Source organism: Enhydra lutris, unplaced genomic scaffold, assembly GCF_002288905.1.
Source record: "Enhydra lutris kenyoni isolate GAN:26980312 unplaced genomic scaffold, ASM228890v2 scaffoldscaffold79, whole genome shotgun sequence".
In the NCBI taxonomy this organism is placed as follows: Eukaryota; Metazoa; Chordata; class Mammalia; order Carnivora; family Mustelidae; genus Enhydra; species Enhydra lutris.
Window position 1 is genome coordinate 5,208,719 of NW_019154163.1, and position 24,747 is coordinate 5,233,465.

The 24,747-nt window shown below is 36.8% G+C and overlaps 1 protein-coding gene across 1 annotated transcript in view; it reads right to left on the reverse strand.

The window, feature by feature from the left end:
- LOC111160936 (ATPase copper transporting alpha) overlaps nt 1–24,747 on the reverse strand; it is a 172,392-nt gene that overhangs the window by 67,195 nt on the left and 80,450 nt on the right. Inside the window, exons 3-4 of the mRNA XM_022524336.1 lie at nt 5,636–6,125; nt 4,382–5,107 (exon numbers count right to left, since the gene is read on the reverse strand). Of these exons, the coding sequence (XP_022380044.1) occupies nt 4,382–5,107; nt 5,636–6,125 (1,216 nt within the window). The remainder of the gene's footprint in view (nt 1–4,381; nt 5,108–5,635; nt 6,126–24,747) is intronic.

Below are 24,747 nucleotides of genomic sequence, written 5' to 3' on the forward strand. Positions count from 1 at the left end.
AAATACATTATATGTTTATTTAAAAAAATAAATTAATTTAAAAAAAAAAGAACTTCTCCTACTGCTCAAGTCCATCTTTGAAGCCATGTGAGGTAGTTGGAAAGTTACTTTTACTCTGCTCACATCTGTATATAAAAACTCTTAAATGCCATTTTAAATTATATTATTTATGACTATATTATCATTGTAGCAAATAAACAATGTTAATACAGATTTAATTCAGAGACTTTATTTATAGAGGTCACCATGGCAAATTATTTTATACCAGGGCTTCTCAAACTATAATGTGCATATGAATTACCTGGAGAGCTTATTAAAATTAAAATGTAGATTTTTACTTAATGGATATGCAGTGGGTCAGAGAGTCTAGTTCTAACAAGCTCCCAGTGATGGTGCTTCTACCGCTGATCTGTGAACCATACTTGAAGCTGCAAAAATACAGACCCAAATGAATAGGATAAATTCCAATGTAGAGGTACAATCTGGAAGTCTGTGAGGTTCTTGCTTACAATAATGTCAGATACCAGATCTGATTTTTAAAAAATATTTCACTTTCATACAATATGTGATATAAACTGATATGATTTGAGTTCCTATATTTAAGTTCCTGTATTTAAGAAGCATAGGAATATCACAGTGTAAGTAACTTGTCTGGCTGATATTAATGTAAACTAAATTTATGTGGTGTTCATAATGCATTATGTATGCTGAAGTATTTTAATTTAATAGAAACTCTGAAGATTAATTCAACATTATACGAGCAAAAATGTGAATCAGTTTCAAATACTGTCTTTTTTAAAAAAGGTTATTTATTTATTTATTTGACAGAGAGAGACACAGCGAGAGAGGAAACACAAGCAGGGGAGTGGGAGAGGGAGAAGCATAGGGAGGCCGATGCAGGGCTCAATCCCAGGACCCTAGGATCATGACCTAAGCTGAAGGCAGACACTTAACAACTGAGCCACCCAGGCACCCCTCAAATACTGTCATTTTGAAAATTTTAAAAAATTATAAGCAATGGGGGCACCTGGGTGGCTGAGTTGGTTAAGTGTCTGACTCTTGATTTTGGCTCAGGTTTGTGAGATTGAGCTCCACATCAGGCTCCATGCTGGGCATGGAGCCTGCTTAAGATTCTCTCCTGCTCCCTCTGCCCCTCCCCACTGCTTGTGCTCTCTAAATAAATAAAGTATTAAAAATTTTAAGGAATGATAGATACAACGAAATTTTGCTGAAACCAATTTTATTCATTTTTATGGCTACCTGATACAGTTTCACTTCAATATTTCAATTAAGATTTTTGTTTCTTTTTTTTAAGATTTTATTTATTTATTTGACAGACAGAGATCACAAGTAGGCAGAGAGGCAGGCAGAGAGAGAGGAGGAAGCAGGCTCCCTGCTGAGCAAAGAGCCCGATGTGGGGCTTGATCCCAGGACCCTGAGATCAGGACCTGAGCTGAAGGCAGAGGCTTAACCTACTGAGCCACCCAGGGACCCCTCTTCTTGTTTCATAATCATTTCCTTTTGTAATTATGGATCTCCCATACTTTGTTCAGACATTTAGTACTAGAGGCCCTTTAATATTTCGGTATCCTATGTGAATTTTCTAATAAGGAATTATATGTCTCTTTTCTTGAGTACAAGAATTTTGGTCTTTTGAGATTGTCTTTATTAAAGTGAGAATTCTAGGTGGCAATGTAAAGTGGTTCAGCCACTTTGGAAACATGGCAGCTCCTGAAAAAGTTAAACGTATTCACCCTATGACCCAGAAATTACACTCCTAGGTATATACCCAGAAGAAACAAAAACATTATTCATGTAAAAACGCATACACAAATGTTCATAGCAGCATTATTCATAAAAGCCAAGAAGTGGAAACAACCTAAATTTCCATGAACTGACAGGTGGAGAAACAAAATGAGGTATATATGTATATACACAATGGAATACTATTTAGCAACAAAAAGAATGAAATACAGATATATGTTACAAACATAGATGAAAATTTATGTACCTTGAAAACAATATACTAAATGAAAGAAGTTAGACACAAAAGGACAAATATTCTATGATACCACTTATATGGTACCTACAGTTGTCAAATTCATAAAGACAAAAAACAGAACAGTAAATAACAGGAGCTGAGGGAAAGGGAAGGGAAATGAGGAGTGACTACTAATGGGCACGGGGTTTCTTTTGGGGGTGATGAAAATCTTGTAAAATTAGATAGTGATAACAGCTCCAAACTCTGAATATACTAAGAACCACTGGACTGTATACTTTAAAAGGGTGAATTTTCAAAGCAGCAATATCCATGATAGCCAAAATGTGGAAGGAGATGAGATGTCCTTTAACAGATGAATGGATAAAGAAGATATGGTTCATAGATACAATGGAATATTACTCAGCCATCAGAAAGGATGAGTATCTACCATTTGCAGTGACATGGATGAAACTGGAGGGGATTATGCTGAGTGAAATAAGTCAAGCAGAGAAAAACAATTATCATACAGTTTCACTTATATGTGGAACATAAGGAATAGCGTGGTGGACCATAGGGGAAGGGAGGGAAAACTGAATGGGAAGAAATCAGACACGAAGATAAACCATGAGAGATTCTGGACTGCAGGAAACAAAGTGAGGCTTGCAGAAGGGAGAGGGTTGGAGGGATGGGGTAGCCAGATAATGGGTATTAACTGTATTAACATGCAGTGCCTATTATTAAGGAGAGGGTACATGTTGTGATAAACACTGGGTGTTATATGCAACTAATGAACTGTTGATCACTACAGCAAAAACTAATGATACTAATGATGTACTATATGTAGGCTAACTAAACATAAAAAAAAAAGAGCTACAAGTGACGTGGGAGATGGCGCCACAGATGTCTTACATTTGCCATCCTTGAGGTAGCATATAATAAAATAAAATTAGATTAAATAAATAAATAAATAAAATCCTTAAAAATAAAAAAATAAAAACTCCAAAAGTTAAAAACTAAGAAATTAAAAAATAAATAAAAGGGTGAATTTTATGGTATGCAAACTATATCTTTACATTAAAAAGTGAAAATTCTAAAAAAAATAAATAAATAAATAAAAAGTGAAAATTCTATAATTTCTGGGGCACCTGGGTGGCTCAGTGGGTTAAGCCTCTACCTTCGGCGCAGGTCATGATCTCAGGGTCCTGGGATTGAGCCCCGCATTGGGCTCTGTGCTCTGCAGGGAGCCTGCTTCCTCCTCCCTCTTCGCCTGCCTCTCTGCCTACTTGTGATCTCTCTCTCTCTCTCTGCCAAATAAATAAATAGAATCTTAAAAAATTTTAAAAAAAGAAAATTCTATAATATTTGCCACTTGTCATGAGTGTAAAAATTAAGAATATTTAGTATGTCTCTGGGTCTTCTTCCACTGACATTTGTCTACCATAATAATTTGAGCATATGTTTAATTTTTTATGCTTCTCAGTTTTAGTGTGCTTGAGAAAAGAATATAGCTATTTGATATCCTTCATTCTGATCAGAATAGCAAAAGTTAACACTGTCTGGAAATTAGTTATATAATTTTTCTATTTTATTTACAGCAAGAATTTCATTAGGGCATTTCCAGTTTAATTCAATGCTAGGTTCAACTCTAGTTCAAAATAACAAGTTGCCATAAGCGAATTCATTGAACATTCATTTTTGGTTTCAGTTCACAGTAAGAGCTGTCAGGAAATAGACTTTGGGGCAGTTCTAGAGTCAGTTTCATTTGAATGTCCAAATTTAAAGCTACAGTTAAAATTCTATTATTTATTCCTACCTTTTCTTTCTTTTCAAAATAGCATTTGCTTCTCCCATTATACATGCACACATACATCCTTGTCACAAAAAACAAAGTACATAGGCAAGCACAATGGAAATAAATATCACCTTTATCCTACCACTCATATAATAACCACTGTTAAAATTTTAGTTTATGTCCTGCCAGGAACTTTATTCACTTATATACATAAACAACATTTACATGGTATAAATACTTACACATGTGTTTCTAAAATTTTGATCATACTGAATATATAAGTTTTTAGCTTTTATTTTTTCATTTAACAAGATATCTCAGACACTTTCCTGTGGCATTAAGTATCTTTAGTACTATAATTTATTATGCCTCTATAGCATTTCATCGTATGGATGCATCATGATTTAATGTTTCTAGTTTTTGATTATTACAGATAATTATGCAAATAGCCTTATGCATCTTTGTATACATCACTGACTACTTCTATAGGACTTACTTCCAAAAACCGGAATTACAGTGCTTATTATTCATTTATTATTGATGAAAGCCAAAGAATCCAACAGGAAATAAAAAACATTAGCAGAATCTGAGAAAAGAATGATAATTACCTGACAAGGCAGCATCAAATCCCATGTCTTCTATTGCTTCTCTCAAAGTTTCTGGAGTGGTTAATAGAGGATCATACTCAACAGTCCCATTGCCATTTGCAAGAGATACTTGTATGGATTTTACACCTGCCTTTTTTAATATGACACTCTCAATAGACTGAACACAAGAATTACAAGTCATGCCATCAATGTTTATCACAGTTTGTTGAGTCAGAGGATGGCTAGCTATGTTCAAAGGGATCTTTTGAAGAGATGAGCTAGAGGGAGAGTTTGAGGTACTCTCAACTTCACTTGTAATACTAACTCTATATTGCCCTGGTAACACGGCTTCTATTGCTTTTCTGAGGGTTTCTGGAGTGACTGAGCTTGCATTGTACTTTACGATGGCAGATCTCTTCTCTAAAGAAACTGTGACGCTGCTTACATATTGGAGTGTAGATAAAGTACTTTCAATATTTAATACACATGATTTACAATGCATGCCATCTATAAGGAAAGTGACTGTTGAATCACTGGTATATGATGGACTCCTTTGCTGTGATCCTTCTGAGGATTTGACTGGTGTGTTCTTTAGGCGTTCTATATCAATAGCCCCCAATTTGAGGTACTTGGGCTGTTTTTTGATGAATGCTGGAAAGCCCACAGCTTCAATCTGCTTTTTTATTTCCTCTACTGTGATAAGATGAGGCTGATAAACAATAGTGGCTTCTTGGTTGTCCAGGGAAACTAGTTAATAAAAAGAGAAATATTTTATCAGTTATTCCTAGGCCACTTTGGAAAACATTCTATAGACCAAATTAATACCACACATAATTGTTTCTCTGTCTTTGTTGTCAGTATCCTCTCTTAAGCTAATTCAGTTCTTTTCAGAAAATGTTACTGACACAGACTGGAAAAAACAAAAAATATGACCACTGTATCTATGGTCTCCATGTTTCCACATGCCTGAATAAAAATATCTTAGAGGTAGAGAGGACTCCAGGTATGTTGCATTAAAAACCCTAAACTCCATGAACTGCCACTCCTGCTACCTTTTCTGCTTGTTTAAGATTCATGTAATTTTAATTATAATCATTAATTTTACCTACATTAACCCTGGGTATACCACACTGATCCCCAGACTTCAACGAAACAATAAGTATTCTAGTCCAGTGTTTTCAAAATCCATGCTTAAGAAGAAAGCAAACACCTCAAAGACCAAAACAGAAAACTAAGCCCACAAAACGATCATGCAAATAACACAAAATACATTACCTTTAATTCGCTGAACACCTTGCAGCTTCCCAATTTTCCCTTCAATGGTGCTGGTGCATGAATGGCAAGTCATCCCTTCTACTTTCATCTTCAGCATGACTTCACCTGCTTGAGCCACACTGTAATCTTCACAATTTCCTGACTTTTTCTCCAGAGTTCCAGTATCTAAACTTAGATCTGGAAGCAGCTCTATTATCTGATTGGCATTCACTATAGAAGGGATTACCGTCACCACTACAGTTCTTTGCTGAGGGGAAATTTTAATGTCTGTCACACCCTTGGTCTTGAGCAATGTGTTTTGGATATGGTCCCATGGCACAGCCAGTGAAGCAGCAACAGTCAGAAACACAGTCTCAGTTAAAACAGGGAGAGGATTAGGATTGTGGAGAATAGCATCAAAGCCCATGTCATCAATAGCTTCCAGTAGGGTCTTTGGAGTGTGTAGTCTAGGGTCATAAATAATAGTTGCATTTTTTTCCTCCAGTGAAACCTTTTGGAAGAAAATTTCAAAAGTCAGTTCAATTAAATTTCATGACTTAGACCTTAAAAGTTAGCAATCATCATACCACATTCAAGAAGAATGGAACAAATAATCCAATCAAATGAAGTTTCTCTATTAGTTCTCATCTCATTCTCTTAGGAAAGAAACAGAAAATATCTTCTGTACTTACAGGAATGATAAAGTTATATGTAGGTGTATGTGACTCAAGTACTGATTAGGCATTTGAAACATACACATGGACAAACACACCCTAGAATTTCACAACCAAGTACAAACAACTGTTCTTCACTATCTCCTTTCACAAATTATTCCAATACTTCACACTCTACCAATTCAAAAGATAATAAAGGAAACAGGATCAGCTGCAAAAAATAAAAGATGATATGAAGTTTAAATTTTAAGATGGTAAGATAACTTTGTTTGGAAGAAAAGATTTAAGCATGCTAGTTCATGATTAAAGGTAGTATAATGGGGCACCTGGGTGGCTCAGTGGGTTAAAGCCTCTGCCTTCGGCTCAGGTCATGGTCCCAGGGTCCTGGGATCGAGCCCCACTTTGGGCTCTCTGCTCCGCAGGGAGCATGCTTCCTCCTCACTCTCTGCCTGCCTCTCTGCCTACTTGTGATCTCTGTCTGTCAAATAATTACATAAAATCTTTAAAAAAATCTTTAAAGGTAGTATTGTAGGATTTTGTAGCATATATTCCCATAACCTTCTAAGTTACTACAGCCTAGTATTACTTTTATTCAAAATAAGAACATCTTTATTGTCTCACCTGATTCAATGATAAAAACAATGATTGGATTCCTAAAGCTCAGCTACTGTATATGATTTAACTACTACCATGATTACATACATATCTTTGGCTGGCACCTTACAAAAATTAATGATGTAGTCATACACACAAACACATATGCACAAACACACAATTACCGGGCTGGGAGTCAGAAGATATGCATTCCATTGAAAATTCTCCACTTATTAAGCAATCACACTCATTAATTCTACCATCCACCATGCCCTATAATCTTCTAGGGTTATTATAAGGATCATATATGTAAATAGATGAGAAAGTAGTTCTTTACAGCAGTGAGTTAAAGGTAAATGCAGAACAACTAATACTTATTGAGCACCTACTATATGGGCTAGGAACCAGGATTCTCAAGACACAAAGCTGAGCATGATACAGTCACAGGGAGCAATACTAGAACAGAAAACAAACATGTATTCATCCCTGGGAATATGAGTTGGAAAAGCCTTCTTAGAGGAGATAACACCATAATATAAAAGGACAAACAGAAATCAGCAAGGACACATGAGGCAGGAATTCCAGACAAATGGATAAAGTAGATAAAAGATCATAAGCAAGAGAATTAGGCAACTGATGTATTATGGGGCCCTTCTATGCCAATAATGCAATTTATCCTATTGGTAATAGGGGGCTATGGAAAAGTTAAACAGGGGAATGGTTGTATTAGCATTTTAGAGAAGAATGATTATATTAGCATTTTAGAGAGGAATCATTTTGGAGACATTTAGGGTAGAATGGAGTGACACAGGATGGAAGATCAGTTAGGAGACTACTGCAATTGCAATAGTGGTACACAGAAGATCTTAATTAAGGCATGGACACTGGGGATAAAGAAAAAGTGGCAGTTTTAACATATATTTGGGAGGACAGGAACTAGTAAGGAGATTATAGAGAAAAAAGGAAATGATTACAATGACTTATATGTTTATGGTTTGGACCAATGTATAGATGGTGTTGCTATTAACCATTATCAGAGATAAAGGAGGAAAACTGGAGGAAGTTAAGAGGTTGGAGTGGAAGGAAAAGAAAGATGATACATTTAGTTTTTTTTAATCATTTTTTAATTTATTTTCAGCATAAAAGTATTCATTGTTTTTGTACCATACCCAGTGCTCCATGCAATCCGTGCCCTTGCTAATACCCACCACCTGGTTCCACCCACCCCTTCAAACCCTTCAGATTGTTTTTCAGAGTCCATAGTCTCTCATTGTTCACCTCCCCTTCCAATTTCCCCCAACTCCCTTCTACTAACTCCCCATGTCCTCCATGCTATTTGTTATGCTCCACAAATAAGTGAAACCATATGATAATTGACTCTCTCTGCTTGACTTATTTCACTCAGCATAATCTCTTCCAGTCCCGTCCATGTTGCTACAAAAGTTGGGTATTCATCCTTTCTGAGGAAGGCATCATACTCCATAGTGTATATGGACCACATCTTCCTTATCCATTCGTCCGTTGAAGGGCATCTTGGTTCTTTCCACAGTTTGACAACCGTGGCCATTGCTGCTATAAACATTGGGGTACAGATGGCCCTTCTTTTCACTACATCTGTATCTTTGGGGTAAATACCCTGTAGTTCAATGGCAGGGTCATAGGGAAGCTCTATTTTTAATTTCTTGAGGAATCTCCACACTGTTCTCCAAAGAGGCTGCACCAACTTGCATTCCCACCAACAGTGTAAGAGGGTTCCCCTTTCTCCACATCCCCTCCAACACATGTTGTTTCCTGTCTTGCTAATTTTGGCCATTCTAAATGGTGTAAGGTGATATCTCAATGTGGTTTTAATTTGAATCTCCCTGATGGCTAGTGATGATGAACATTTTTTCATGTGTCTAATAGCCATTTGTATGTCTTCATTGGAGAAGTATCTGTTCATATCTTCTGCCCATTTTTTGATATGATTATCTGTTTTGTGTGTGTTGAGTTTGAGGAGTTCTTTATAGATCCTGGATATGACCTGACGGATTCCCTGGGGAATTCTACCAAACTTTCAAAGAAGAAATAACACCTATTCTCCTGAAGCTGTTTCAAAAAAAAAATTGAAGCAGAAGGAAAACTTCCAGACTCTTTCTATGAAGCCAGCATTACCCTGATCCCCAAACCAGGCAAAGACCCTACCAAAAAAGGAGAATTTCAGACCAATATCACTGATGAATATGGATGCTAAGATTCTCAACAAGATCCTAGCAAACAGGATCCAACAGCACATTAAAAAGATTATCCACCATGACCAGGTGGGATTCATTCCTGGGCTACAAGGATGGTTCAACATTCGCAAATCAATCAATGTGATAGAACAAATTAATAAGAAAAGAGAGAAGAACCACATGGTCCTCTCAATTGATGCAGAAAAAGCATTTGACAAAATCCAGCATCTGTTCCTGATTAAAATGCTTCAAAGTATAGGGGTAGAGGGAACATTCCTGAACTTCATCAAATCTATCTATGAAAAACCCATAGCAAATATCATCCTCAATGGGAAAAAGCTTGCAGCCTTCCCGTTGAGATCAGGAACACGACAAGGATGCCCACTCTCACCATTCTTGTTCAACATAGTATTAGAAGTCCTAGCAACAGCAATCAGACAACAAAGAGAAATAAAAGGTATCCAAATTGGCAATGAAGAAGTCAAACTCTCTCTCTTCGCAGATGACATGATTCTTTATATGGAAAACCAAAAAGACTCCATCCCCAAACTACTAGAACTCATACAGCAATTCAGTAACGTGACAGGATACAAAGTCAATGTACAGAAATCAGTGGCTTTCTTATACACTAACAATGAAAATACAGAAAGGGAAATTAGAGAATCGATTCCATTTACTATAGCACCAAGAACCATAAGACACCTGGGAATAAAACTAACCAAAGAGGTAAAGGATGTGTACTCGAGAACTACAGAACACTCATGATAAATTTAGTTTTACATCCATTGATTTTGAGAGGCGGTAAGGTATTAATGTTCTAAAGGCCATTAAAATATGGGCACTATTGGGATGCCTGCGTGGCTCAGTCAAGTGTCTGCCTTCAGCTCAGGTCATGATCCTAAGGTCCTGGAGTCAAGTCCCACATCCCGCTCCTTGCTCAGCGGGGGAGCCTGCTTCTTCCTGTCCCTCTGCTGCTCCCTCTACTTGTGTTCTCTCTCTCTCTTATTCTTTCTCTCTCTTCCTCTCTCTAAATAAAATCTTCTTAAAAATATGGGTATTATTGGGGCGCCTGGGTGGCTCAGTGGGTTAAGCCTCTGCCTTCCGCTCAGGTAGCGATCTCAGGGTCCTGGGATCGAGCCCCACGTCGGGCTCTCTGCTCCGCAGGGAGCCTGCTTCCACCCCCCCCACCCCCGACGCCTCCCTTTCTGCCTACCTGTGATCTCTCTCTGTGTCAAATAAATAAATAAAATCTTTTTTAAAAATATGGGTATTATTATTATTTAGTTGTAGAAGTAGTAGCAGCAGCAGTAGTAGTAGTATGGATTCCTGGTGAAAATATTTGTTCCATAAATAAAAGCAACCTCAAAATATAATTAAAAGTAATTAAGAATCAGAGCACCTGGGTGGCTCAGTCAGTTAAGTGTCTGACCCTTGATCTCGGCTCAGGTCTTAATCTTAGGGTCGTGAGTTGAGGCCCTGCATTAGGCTCCATACTGGGTGTGGAGTCTAAAAAAAGTAATTAAGAGGGGCACTTGGGTGGCTCAGTGGGTTAAAGCCTCTGCCTTGGGCTCAGGTCATGATTCCGGGGTCCTGGGATCGAGCCCCACATTGGGCTCTCTGCTCAGCAGGAGCCTGCTTCCCCCTCTCTCTCTCTGCCTGCCTCTCTGCCTCCTTGTGATCTCTGTCTGTCAAATAAATAAATAAAATCTTTTAAAAAAAAGTAATTAAGAGTAGGAAATCTCACTCTAAAGTGTAATAGTTATATAGTAAAATCTTTCACTTATTTTAATGAGCTTGATATTTTTAGTTCTTCCTTTAGCTTGGTAATCAATAGCCAGGTATTTGGTGGAATCTTAAAATCCACCCATGGAAAAAAAAAGAGATTCTAAGACTGATAATTCTAGTTGGTCAGCTTGTTCTTAGTTATGGAAGAGATCACTAGCATAAGTGATCCAAAACAAAAGTGGGAAAATAATTTAAATTTTGTCTTGGAATACACCACATAACATTTCTCATGAATAAGCTGCAGTATACCCAAACCACATGTAGTTCAGACATATACTTTTCAAAGAGATGCAATATAAATATAGTCACTATAAAATGAAGGCTTTCTGTTTTTGTATCTCTAAAGAGATTTTCTTTTAAACTCTAATCTGAGTCCAATGAAGTCAATGATTTTCTGATTAAGAAAATTACTTTAAAAATTTTAAATATTCAGGGGGACCTGGTTGGCTCAGTCAGTTAAGTGTCTGCTTCAGCTCAGGTCATGATCTCGGGGTCCTAGGATGGAGGCCAGAGCTGGGCTCCCTGCTCAGCAGGGAGTCCACTTCTTTCTATCCCTCTACCTTTCCCCCCAACTCATGTGCACTCTCTCTCTCTCTCTCAAATAAATAAATCTTTTAAAAAATTTAAACAGGGGCACCTAGGTGGCTCAGTTGGTTAAGCATCTGCCTTTGGCTCAGGTCATGATCCCAGGGTCCTCAGATCAAGCCTTGCATCAGGCTCCCTGCTCAGTGAGGAGTCTCTCTCCCTCCCCTTCTGGCCCTTCTCCCTCTTGTGCACTCTCTCTTTCTCAAATAAATAAATAAATAAATATCTTTTAAAAAATAAAAAAATTTAAAATTCAAACCAAAGAAGACGCTGGAGAATAGACGAGGTGTTGAAAAGGAATGACTATGAAGGGACAGCATAGGAGCGATTTTGGCATGACAAGACTATAGTACCCTGGCTGTGGTGGGGGTTATATGAATCTATACATGTGTTAAACTTCACCAAACTAAAAAAAAAGAATCATATGCCAAAAAGAAGTCAATTTTACTGTATAATTATTTTAAACAAAAAATTAAGATAAAAAAATTCAGTTAGTTGCATTGGCTACATTTCAAGTGTTCAACAGCCACTGTGGCTAAGTGGCTGCTATATGGTTCTGGGTATATAAAGCACATTTCCATCATTGCAGTACATTGCAGGACAGTACTGCTCCAGGTACTATTACACTTTTTTATAAGAAAGTACCAAGCTTTTTTGAAAGGGTGGACATTTCCTTTCTCTTTATGTTTAAATACACTGTATATGGTATCTTTTTAAAAAGATTTGGTTTTGAGCTAATTTCCACCTCCCCAAAAAACATTAATTAACCAACATACCCAATGAGAAACTGTTCTTAAAACTGACTTTATAAGCAAAAATCATTTTCTCACTAGATGGTTTGCTGTAATTTCTACTGCACTAGCCTATCTTCTAATTATAAAAGACATAAGGAAATAAGAAAACTATGTATATAAAATACAACACAGGAAAGTTACATTACCCTATGCTGTTTTCATGCTGAAGATTAAAAACACTTCCTCATTTAGTAACTTCTTTTTGTGTGCTTTAAAGCTTGCCAACCACACTTAGCACAAATAAAATGTTCCCCTTTGAGGTAACATCATTCAACTTTTCCTCTGAATGTTAGATATCTAAGGATATCTAAGAGTTAGATATCAAAGAGACTTTTCAAGCCTAAAGTCTCAAAGGAAACAAAAACAAGCAGTACCTTTGTTTCTTTTAAGAGGAAATTCACACAGTGATTATCACAATACCATTCTGGATATCAAATCCTTCAGCAGGAAGCTAAAATAATGTTTATTTATTCAACAAATATTTACTGAGTATTTACTGAGTGTCTCTTGTGTGCCTGGCACTGTGCTAGCTGTTAGGAGGGATAGAATGGTAAGCAAAAACAAGCACTGACTCTGGAAACCCAGAAATTGCTGGTAGCAGTATGACTCTGGGTCGACTTAACTCTTTCACATTATCCCCACCAATGAAAACCAGCTCCACCTATTCACCACACTGTTCCAAAGTTTCAACAGCTTATCTTTTTCTCTCAATCTTTCATTAAGAACCAATGCTATTAATTGCACTACTAGGTATTTATCCCAAAGATACAAATGTAGTGATCTGAAGGGGCACCTGCACCCAGTGTTTATAGCAGCAATGTCTACAACAGCCAAACTGCAGAAAGAGCTGAGATGTCCACCAATGGATGAATGGATAAAGAAGATGTGATACACACACACACACACACACACACACACACACACACACAATGGAATATTACTCAGCCATCAGAAAGGATGAAATCTTACCATTTACATTGGCATGGATGGAACTGGAGGCTATTATGCTGAGTAAAAGAAGTTAGTCAGAGAAAGAGAGTTATCATATGGTTTCACTCATATGAAGACTATAAGAAACATGGGCACCTTGGTGGCTCAGTTGGTTAGGCGTCTGCCTTCAGCTCAGGTCATGATCTCAGGGTCCTGGGATCAAACCCTGTGTCAGGTTCCCTACCCAGCAGGAAGTCTACTCCTCCCTCTGCCCCTCCACTTGACTCATGCTCACTCTCCTCCCCTCAAATAAATAAAATCCTAAATAAAGAAATATAAGAAACAATGCAGAGGATCATAGTGGAAGGGAGGGAAAAAAGGAATGGGAAGAAATCAGAGAGGGAAAAACTATATGAGACTCTTAACTATGGAAAAGAAACCATGGGAAAGTAACTGAGGGTTGCTAGAGGGGAGGCAGGTGGGGGGATGGGGTAACTGGGTGATGGGCATTAAGGAGGACACCTGATAATAATGAGCACTGGATGTTACATGTAACTGATGAATTACTGAACTCTACATCTAAAACTAATGATGTTCTCTATGTTAGCTAACTGAATTTAAATAATAACATTTTAAAAAGAACCAATGTTGTTACTTCTATTTTCCATAAGAACTATTCTTCCATTAAATCAATAGTTCCTCTAAAAATAAACATATACCAGTCTACAAATTATGAATGTGACTCATAGGAAGGACTTAAGGTGGAAGACTATTCACTGTATTTAGATAAAGGCAGGAGTGGAAGAGAAGAAAAAGAAAATAAGTCAAAATACTCTGTGGTCTCAATAGCATTAATGGAGTAGAGCGTGCTAAATGTCCATAGGAATTATAAAGATCCACTATTTTAATGGGTATGGTATTCTTTATCTACTGAAATGCCTAAAATATGAAATTCAAGCACAGTATACTTTATCTGCATATGATTTCTATATAATTTGCTCTTAAGTAGGATGAAAGCTAGAACCTTGGACAAATACCCTAACTCAAAGAGTTTCATTTTCCTAAGAGACTCGTTTAAAGCTCATTTTCTTACATTTTCATAACAACTCAACATAAAGGTAATCAGAGGTTTTTCAGAGCTTGAAAGGATTCTATCATTTTATATAGGCTTTAGTCAGAAAAGTGAAATGATGCATCAGTTATCTTGAATTTCTAACATGTTTCATTCACCAACCACAAATAGTTTTAACTCAACTAAAAACTATTTAAAATACATATGAGGAACCCAATATAGATTACATATTTTACAATACAAATTGTATTACTCTTTGTTGAAAAAAATAACATGTATATAATAATCAAGTAACACTCTACTCTGATGCTTCAATATAGGATATTGAAAATCAAAAGCCATTAATATAAACTGTAAGGTACTGGCACAAAAACAGACACATAGACCAATGGAACAGGATAGAGAACCCAGAAATAGCATGTGTTGTGATGAGCACTGGGTATTATACACAACTAATGAATTACTGAACACTACATCAAAAACTATTGATGTACTATACAGTGGTTAATTGTAATTTATAGAGCAATTTATAAACTACAGTAAATTTCTTAGTAGTAGTAATTTATAAATTATGGTAAAACTGTAATTTATAACTATAATTTAAAAAGAAAAAGAAAACCCAGAAATAAACTTACGCGTATATGGTCAAGTCTATGGCAAAGGAGGCAAGAATATACGATGAGAAAGAAAGAGCGTCTTCAATAAATGGTGCTAGGAAAACTGGACAACATGTAAAAGAATGAAACTGGACCACTTTTTAACACCATACACAAAAATAAACTCAAAATGGATTAAAGACCTAAACATGTGACCTGAAACCATAAAAATCCTAGAAAAGAACATAGGCAGTCATTTCTCTGACATCAGCCATCGCCACGTTTTTCTAGATATGTCTCCTAAGGCAAGGGAAACAAAAACAAAAATAAACTATTGGGACTACACCAGAATGAAAAGTTTTTACACAGCAAAGGAAACAAACCATCAATAAAACAGAAGGACAAACTAATGGATGAGAGAAGATATTTGCAAATAACATATCTGATAAAGCATTAGGATCCAAAATATATAAAGAACTTACCAAACTCAACACACACACACACACACACACACACACACACACAAATACACACAAAAAATGGGCAGAAGACATGAATAGATATTTTTCCAAAGAAGACATACAGATGGCCAACAGACACATGAAAAGATGATCAACATCATTTATCATCAGGGAAATGCAAATCAAAACTACAATAAGGTATCACCTTATTGTATTACCTGTCAGAATGGCTAAAATCAACAACACTAGAAATAATGGTTGTTGGCGAGGATGTGGAGAGAGGGGAAACCTCTTGCATTATTGGTGGGAATGCAAACTGGTGCCGCCACTCTGGAAAACAGTATGGAGGTTCCTCAAAAAGTTAAAAATAGAACTACCCTATGACCCAGCAATTGTACTACTAAGTATTTACCCCAACAATACAAAAATACTAATTCAAAGGGATACATGTACCCCGAAGCTTACAGCAGCATTATCTGCACTAGCTAAATTATGGAGCCCAAGTGTCCACTGACTGATGAATGGATAAACATGTGAAACAATGGAATATCACTCAGCCATAAAAAAAAGAATGAAATCTTGCCATTTACAATATGGCTGGAGCTAGAGAACATTATGCTAAGCGAAGTAAGTCAGTCAGAAAAAGACAAATACCATATGACTTCACTCATATGTGGAATATAAGAAACAAAACAAATGAGCAAAGGGGGAAAAGGAAATGAGCAAAGGGGAAAAAAGAGAGAGAGAGGCTAACCAAGAAACAGACTCTTAACTATGGAGAACAAAGAGATGGTTACCAGAGGGTAGGTGGGTAGGGGGATGGGTTAAAAAGATGATGGATTAAGGAGTGCACTTGTTTGGATTAGCACTAAGTGTTGTATGGAAGTGCTGAATCACCTGAAACTAATAACACACTGTTAACTAACCAGAATTTCTTTTTTAAAGATTTTATTTATTTATTTATTTGTCAGAGAGATAGAGGGAGAGCACAAGTAGGCAGAGCGACAGGCAGAGGGAGAGGCAGAAGCAGGCTCTCCTCTGAGCAGGGAGCCTGATGTGGGGCTCAATCCCAAAACCCTGGGATTATGACCTGAGCTGAAGGCAGCTGCTTAACCAGCTGAGCCACCCAGATGCCCCAACTAACCAGAATTTGAAGAAACACAGGGAAAAAAAGAATACCAAACAGATAGTACAGATTTCCCTTAAAACTCTTTTACTTTATAGTATTCCCTATTATTGCTTAATGTATTGCATTCAATGTGATACATATGTTAAAATGGATAAAAGTTTCTATTTTACAAAAAAAATTCAAAAACTAAATATCTTAAAATGAAAAGATGCAGAGATTTTATTGTTGTTGCAGTATTGTTTTTCATACACTAAACTATCTGTAAACTTGAGTGCATTAGCAGAATTTTTACTATTATCACTCATTTGTTCAAAAATTATTCAACTAATGCATGGTTATTAATTATGAAATATTTAAATACAAAGTTATACAAAGGAAATAATGAAACTCCCTGTCCATACCATTCCTTTACTGCTAGATTTTTATATATTGAGTTTGATCTTATTTTGAAATTTGGAGTAAAGTTCAACTAAATCAGAAACCAAACTCTTCTTGAATAAGAAGACTCTACATCTTCATGGATGGATAACTATTACCCAGGAATTAGGCAAAATGCCTGTTTTACTCTAATACAACGTTTGAAAAACAGAATGTTCAATGCTCTATCATTTGCCATAGAAAAAGTTATGAAGAAAGTTCCAAATAGAAATTTAAAAAATCATCTCTATTGTTGATATGGAACAATCTCTAAGATATATTTGCTAAGTGAGAAAAGCAAGGCATAGATAATATATATATAGTGTATGTGAAAGGTGAAAGAAAATGGGAGTCACTTATGTCAAGGGGTTTTAAAATGGAGCCAGAAGGCCATTAAGGAGATGGGTCTTATACATGTCCTCACCTGGTGGAACCATAAACTTCTGAACTGGGCCAAACCACAAATATTCCAAGGACTCTGCACAAACATCTGCAACCTACTACATTAATAGATTTTTGCTTAGTAATAGCCTTAATAATAAATAATATTTAGCCAAAATTAGTTTTCTGCCACCAATACCAATCAAAATTCTTTGCAAAGAGTATATACAAGCATTCCTCTTGGTCATTAAAAACCACTGACTTTTGGGGGGTTTTTTTGTTTTGTTTTTTGTTTTTTTATTGTGCTATGTTAGTGCCCATAAAATACATCATTAGTTTCTGATGCAGTGTTCCAAGATTCATTGTTTATGTACCACAAGCAGTGCTCCATGCAATACATGCCCTCCTTAATACCCACCACGAGGCTCACCCATCCCCCCAAACCCCTCCCCTCTTAAACCCTCAGTTTCTCAGAGCCCACAGTCTCTCATTGTTCGTCTTTCCCTCTGATTTGCCCCAATTCACTTTTCCATTCCTTCCCTGATGTCCTCCACATTACTCCTTATGTTCCACAAATAAGTGAACCACATGATAATTGACTTTCTCTGCTTGACTTATTTCACTCAGCATAATCTTCTCCAGTCCCATCCATATCGATGCAAAAGTTAGGTATTCATCCTTTGGGATGGCTGAGTAATATTCCATTGTATATATGGACCACATCTTCTTTATCCATTCGTCTGTCGAAGGGCATCTTGGCTCATTCAACCACTGACTTTTGTTCCCAAGGGGAACAGAATTTGTGTTGCTACTTAAATCTGTGCTTCCCGAATTGTAATTCTGAGACCCCAAATAAATGCTTTTGTTTTGTTTCAGCTCTTCTTCTTTCTCAGTGGACATACGCTTCCATTGATAGACAGATAGATGTCTAGATAGATACACATATATACATATAAACCATTTTACATTCGCAGTCTATTTCTGGAAGGATACATATATTAGCAAATTGATAACTGGTTTCTGTTGGGAGGGGGATTTTACTCTGTTTTACTTTTTCAATAATAATAAAAAAGTTATGTATATCAACTACACTTCAACTTAAAAAAAAAATAGTTAAGGGGAGCAAGCAATGTATTGGTCCACAGGATGAATTTGGTAACTGCTAGCATCTAGGTGGCCATTTTTTTAAAAAAGCATAGTCTAAATTAGTCATAAGGACTGCAGCCTTTTTCTGAGTAAAGGGAAAAAGCACTCAAAATGTTAGCAGTATATCGGAGGGGGAGATAAACCATGAGAGACTGTGTAGTCTGAGAAACAAACAGGGTTTTGGAGGGGAAGGGGATGGGGGGTTGGGTGAGCCTGGTGGTGGGTATTGTGGAGGGCACGTATTGCATGGAGCACTGGGTGTGGTACATAAACAATGAATTTTGAAACACTGAAAAAAAATTAAACTAAATTAAATTTTTTAAAATGTTAGCAGTGGGCACCTGGGTGGCTCAGTGGGTTATTTCCCACTGGTTATTTCCTTCGGCTCAGGTCATGATCTTAGGGTCCTGGGATTGAGTCCCGCATCAGGCTCTCTGCTCAGCAGGGAGCCTGCTCCCCCCACCCCTCTGCCTGCCTCTCTGCCTACTTGGGATCTCTCTCTGTGTGTCAAATAAATAAATAAAACCTTTTTAAAAAATAAAATAAAATAAATAAAAAATGTTAGCAGTATAAATTTCAAGGACAAAAGCAATTTAGTAATAAGGCATTAATCTTTGGAGTCATTTAGTACTTATATCTAATTAAATTTGTTTTTACATTTCCCTTTTCAAAAAGGCCGAATAATTCCAGAGAAAGACCTTCACATCATCTGCCCATTTTACTTTTCCCCTGAACAAACCACTGAGTGATTAAATTAAACCTTGGGTTAATCTCTTTAAAGTCTACAGTCTTCACAAAGAGAAGACAAACAAGAGTATTATACTCAATTACAAACTTTATGAGGTAAGACACAATTCCCAAAATGTATTTAAATGCTGATGATGCAAAGAGAAATAATCACATTAATTCTACTTACTACGAAATTAGAGACATCTTAACTATTCAACTCTCCTTGAATTCTGTTAATTAAAGCTCAAATCTGTTCTACTGCAGCATTTTTTTAATAAAACAACCCTACTCGACATCACAATTACATTATTTCATTTCAGAGTTTTACTTCAAACACAAGAGCTCCTTGACTTAGTTGAAAAAATGTCCTCTCCAAATCTGTTTTCTTTCTTTTTTTTAAGATTTTATTTTTTAAATTTAATTTTATTTTTTCAGTGTTCCAAGATTCATTGTTTAAGTAATACAACCAGTGCTCCATGCAATACAGTCCTTCTTTAATACCCACCACCAGGCTCACCCATTCCTCCAACCACCTCCCCTCTAAAACCTTCAGTTTGTTTCTCAGAGCCCACAGTCTCTTACGGTTTGTCTTCCCCTCCGATTTGCCCCAATTCACTTTTCCATTCCTTCTCCTAATGTCCTCCACGGTATTCCTTATGTTCCACAAGTAAGTGAAACCACATGATAATTGACTTTCTCTGCTTGATTTATTTCACTTAGCATAACCTCCTCCAGTCCCATCCATGTTGATACAGAAGTTGGGTATTCATCCTTTCTGATGGAGGCATAATACTCCATTGTATATATGGATCATATCTTCTTTATCCACTCATCTGTTGAAGGGCATCTTGGTTCTTTCCACCATTTAGCAACTGTGGCCATTGCTGCAATGAACATTGGGGTACAAATGGCCCTTCTTTTCACTACATCTGTATCTTTGGCTAAATACCCAGTAGTGCAATTGCTGGGCCACAGGGTAGCTCTGTTTTTAATTTTTTGAGGCATCTCTACACTGTTTTCCCAAGTGGCTACACCAACTTGCATTCCCACTAACAGTGTAAGAGTGTTCCCCTTTCTCCACATCCTCTCCAGCACTTGTTGTTTCCTGTCTTGTTGATTTTAGCCATTCTAACTGGTGTAATGTGGTATCTCAATGTGGTTTTGATTTGAATTGGCTAATGATGATGAACATTTTTTCATGTGTCTGCTAGCCATTTGTATGTCTTCTTTGGAAAAGTGTCTATTCATGTCTTCTGTCCATTTTTTTACATAATTATCTGTTTTTTGGGTGTTGAGTTTGAGGAGTTCTTTATAGAGCTTGGATATCAGCCCTTTGTCTGTAGTGTCATTTGCAAATATCTTCTCCCATTCTGTGGGTTGCCTCTTTGCTTTGTTGACTCTTTCCTTTGCTGTGCAGAAGCTTTTTGTCCCGAAGAAATCCCAAAAGTTCACTTTCACTTTTGTTTCCTTTGCATTTGGAGATGTTGTCTTGAAAGAAGTTGCTGTGACCGATGTCAAAGAGGTTACTGCCTATGTTCTTCTCTAGGATTTTGATGGATTCCTGTGTCACACTGAGGTCAGCTATGTATAGAAGAATGAAACTCGACCATTCTCTTACACAAAGATATTTATTTGTTTTAGAGAGAGAGAGCACAAGTGCCAACAAGCCAGGGAAGGAGCCGAGAGGGAGCGAGAGTGAGGAGGGGAAGGAATCTCAAGCTGACTCTGCCCAAGGTAGGGCTGTATCTCATGACCCTGAGATCACCACCTGAGCCAAAACCAAGAGTCAGACACTTAACCAACTGAGCCACCCAGGTGCCCCTCCAAATCTGTTTTCTAAATTGACTGCATATTAGTCTTAACTATAATCTCAACTGTAACTATGATCCAGAAATTTGAAACCGCAACAGTCTTTAAAAAGTGACCAATAGGGGCGCCTGGGTGGCTCAGTGGGTTAAGCCTCTGCCTTCGGCTCAGGTCATGATCTCAGGGTCCTGGGATCCCCGCATCGGGCTCTCTGCTCAGCGGGGAGCCTGCTTCTCCCCTCTCTCTGCCTGCCTCCTCTCTGCCTACTTGTGATTTCTCTCTCTGTCAAATAAATAAATAAAATCTTTAAAAAAAAGTGACCAATAAAAAAAGCAACCAATGTTTACATATTATTAACATATTAAGCTGCGTTCTGACTATAAATTATGTTTTCACAGGACAATTTTCTATGTGATGCCTAGAAAGAAGTGAATCTACCTTTTGTGGCCTCTGAAATACAAACATTTTAAGGGCTTTCTTTAAGAAAAATAATATAAAACTAGGGGAGCCTGGGTGGCTGAGTCGGTTAAGTGTCTTCCTTTGGCTCAGGTCATGATCTCAGAGTCCTGGGATTAAGTCCTGCACTGGGATCCCTGCTCAGCACGGAATCTGCTTCTCCTTCTGCCCTGCTCTCATGCTCTCTGCTCTCTCGCTCTCAAATAAGTAAAATCTTAAAAAAAAAAAAAAAGAAAAATAATATAAAACTATATATAACAAAATTCTGTACAAAAGTAAATATTCTGAATGAGTAACAAAACACAATAAAATCATGATACACCTCTATATTTTCTTTTCCTATATTTTCACTGTACACTCTCCTGCTTCATTTGATAATAACTTTGTAAAGGCATTTTCTACATAGAAAAAATAAAGATAATTTAAGTATTCCTTTATGTCAAAATGTGTTTTTATTAGTGATAGCTTAGGAAAGTTCCTTTTAATGTCACGACTAGATAATAAATTTTTAGAGCTGTTGTCAAATTTGGGGAAACTATTTTCTTTCATATATGTACTGTAAAATTTCAGAAAATTTCAGAGAAGTTTACTTGTATAGTAACTAGTATTAAATGCTGTTTAGGGTTTTTTTTAAATGAAGATTTTAATTTATCTATTTGAGAGAGATGGAGAGCACAAGCAGGGGGAGCAGCAGGCAGAGAGATAGGAAGAAGCAGGCTCTCTGCCGAGTGGGGAGCCCAATGCAGGGCTTGATCCCAGAACTCTGGGATCATGACTGGAGCAGAAGGCAGATGCTTAAATGACTAAGCCACCAAGATGCCCCAACTCTCTTAATTGATAGCAATCATTTACCATTTATACATTGGGCCCTACACCTTTGTGTCATAACACTGATTGAGTTGGCAATATGGTTGGTAGGGTTATTACTGGAAGACATTCCTAAACCAGAATTCCTAGCAAAAACTTCACTATACACAGAAGTAACTAAGAACCATATTTGGCCAAATACCCTACTAAACCCAAATCAAACATTCCCAACTCAACCTTCCCTTAAGTCGGATCCCCCAAAATGCTCAAGGCAAATCCAGTAACACTCAACACAAAGAAAAAGTCTACCAGAGGGCTAAGTATAAATAAACAATGGACTTAATAAATGCTTGTGGATAAGATATTTTACTTTTACAAAAACACATAACCATGTGAACAAACTTTTAAGACTCCTTCCAGAGTCTCAGAAGGGGTCAATGCAAACGAGAGGCTATGAAACATAAGCTTCACGATAAATCTGTCTCTGGGGCTAGAAGACTAAACACTTAGTAAAATATTTTTTAAAGGAAAGAAAAAAGAAGAAAGGTTACTAATATACACTAATATCATAAGGGCCTTGGACTGAAGGAGGAGAGGCAGAGCTGGGAAAGGCAGAAAAGGTAAGTGTCTTTTTATTTTTAGCAATCAAATTATGAATGTGCCCTGGAAAGTAGAGCCTTAAGTATCTGTCACTGGGATCCACACAAATCACTGTTGATAATACAAAGTGCTTTCCAATTATATCACTGCTACTTTTCCTTTATAAGTTAATCCAATTCAATTGCATTTTTCTGACCTTAAACAGTCCTTATGAAGCACAGGGGAATTCTAGGAAGACACAGTGGAAATAGCAGCCTTACATATGAATGGGGTGAAACAGACTTTTTTGGAAAATCTATACAGGAATATACTTGCAAATGTTAAAGCAGAAAGCAGAATCCTTTCCTTTAGTTATACATGAATACATTGGGGAAAACAAATATTAATCTAAAATAGTTTGCCATACAAGGAGTTGGGGGTTCTGGAAAATCCACTACTTGTCAGTGGACAGTAAGTACCTAAGTCATTTAGAGAAAAAGTATACAAACTAGTTTTTGGATGGTTAAAATAGCTTTACTGAAGATAGCACAATTAGTAAGATTCAGCTTCTATTCTGACCCCCCAGCATCAGCCATCTTAGATCAAGTGGAGGAGGTTTAACTGCTTTCATTTGAAGATAAATCAAATGCAGGTATCATACTTATTACTCAATGAAATTAAACAACTAATTTTTAAAGATGCGGGACTGAACGGTGCAGAAATACTTTTGCCATCCTTTTTTTCTAATCAACAAACTGGAAAATATCCATCTAATTGTTGGATAGTATGATTAGTGAAAAAAATACAAAATGTAATCAGGTAAAATCAATGTGAATAGGTAAAAATTAACGTTTAGATTAATTAAAAGGTAGAGCTCTCATAAGTATCTATCTGATCTAGAGATATGCCAGATATTCTAGTCCAAATTTAATGACTCATGCACGTAAAAATATAATGCACTTCTGATTATTAGAAAGAAACCATTGATCCTGAGTTTAAGTGCTGTGCTAAATCTGATGTCCAGCTGGACAAAACTCCCTTTACAATATTAACATCTATTCTGGATAGTGTGTCCAAAAATGTACCTTTTGCATGTGGATCTGAACTACTCATAGGAAAACCATTTTAAGATTGATGCAGCTGATCAAATTCCAAAGTTGTATTAACTTCCACCATCATTGTATCAAATATTGTATAAAAGCAAAATTATAGAAAACGTTCAATAAATAGAACTACCACCAATACAATGTTGTTTTAATGATGCCAAAAATTTAAATAATACATTAAAATAATCAGTAAAGGTCAAAATCAGGCAACATGATGCCCCCAGTTTTGTTTTTCTTTTTCAACATTTCCTTAGCAATTTGGTGTCTCTTCTGATTCCATACAAATTTTAGGATTGTTTGCTCCAGCTCTTTGAAAAATGAAGACATATAAATGGCTAACAGACACATGAAAAAATGTTCATCATCATTAGACATCAGGGAGATTCAAATCAAAGCCACATTGAGATACCACCTTACACCAGTCAGAATGGCCAAAATTAACAAGACAGTAAACAACATGTGTTGGAGAGGATGTGGAGAAAGGGGAACCCTCTTACACTGTTGGTGGGAATGCAAGCTGGTGCAGCCACTTTGGAAAACAGTGTAGAGATTCCTTAAGAAATTAAAAATAGAGCTTCCCTATGACCCTGCAATTGTACTACTGGATATTTACCCCAAAGATACAGATGTAGTGAAAAGAAGGGCCATCTGTACCCCAATGTTCATAGCAGCAATGGCCACGGTCGCTAAACTGTGGAAAGAACCAAGATGCCCTTCAGCGGACGAATGGATAAAGAAGATGTGGTCCATATATACCATGGAGTATTATGCTTCCATCAGAAAGGATAAATACCCAACTTTTGTATCAACATGGATGGGTCTGGAAGAGATTATGCTGAGTGAAATAAGTCAAGCAGAGAGAATCAACTATCA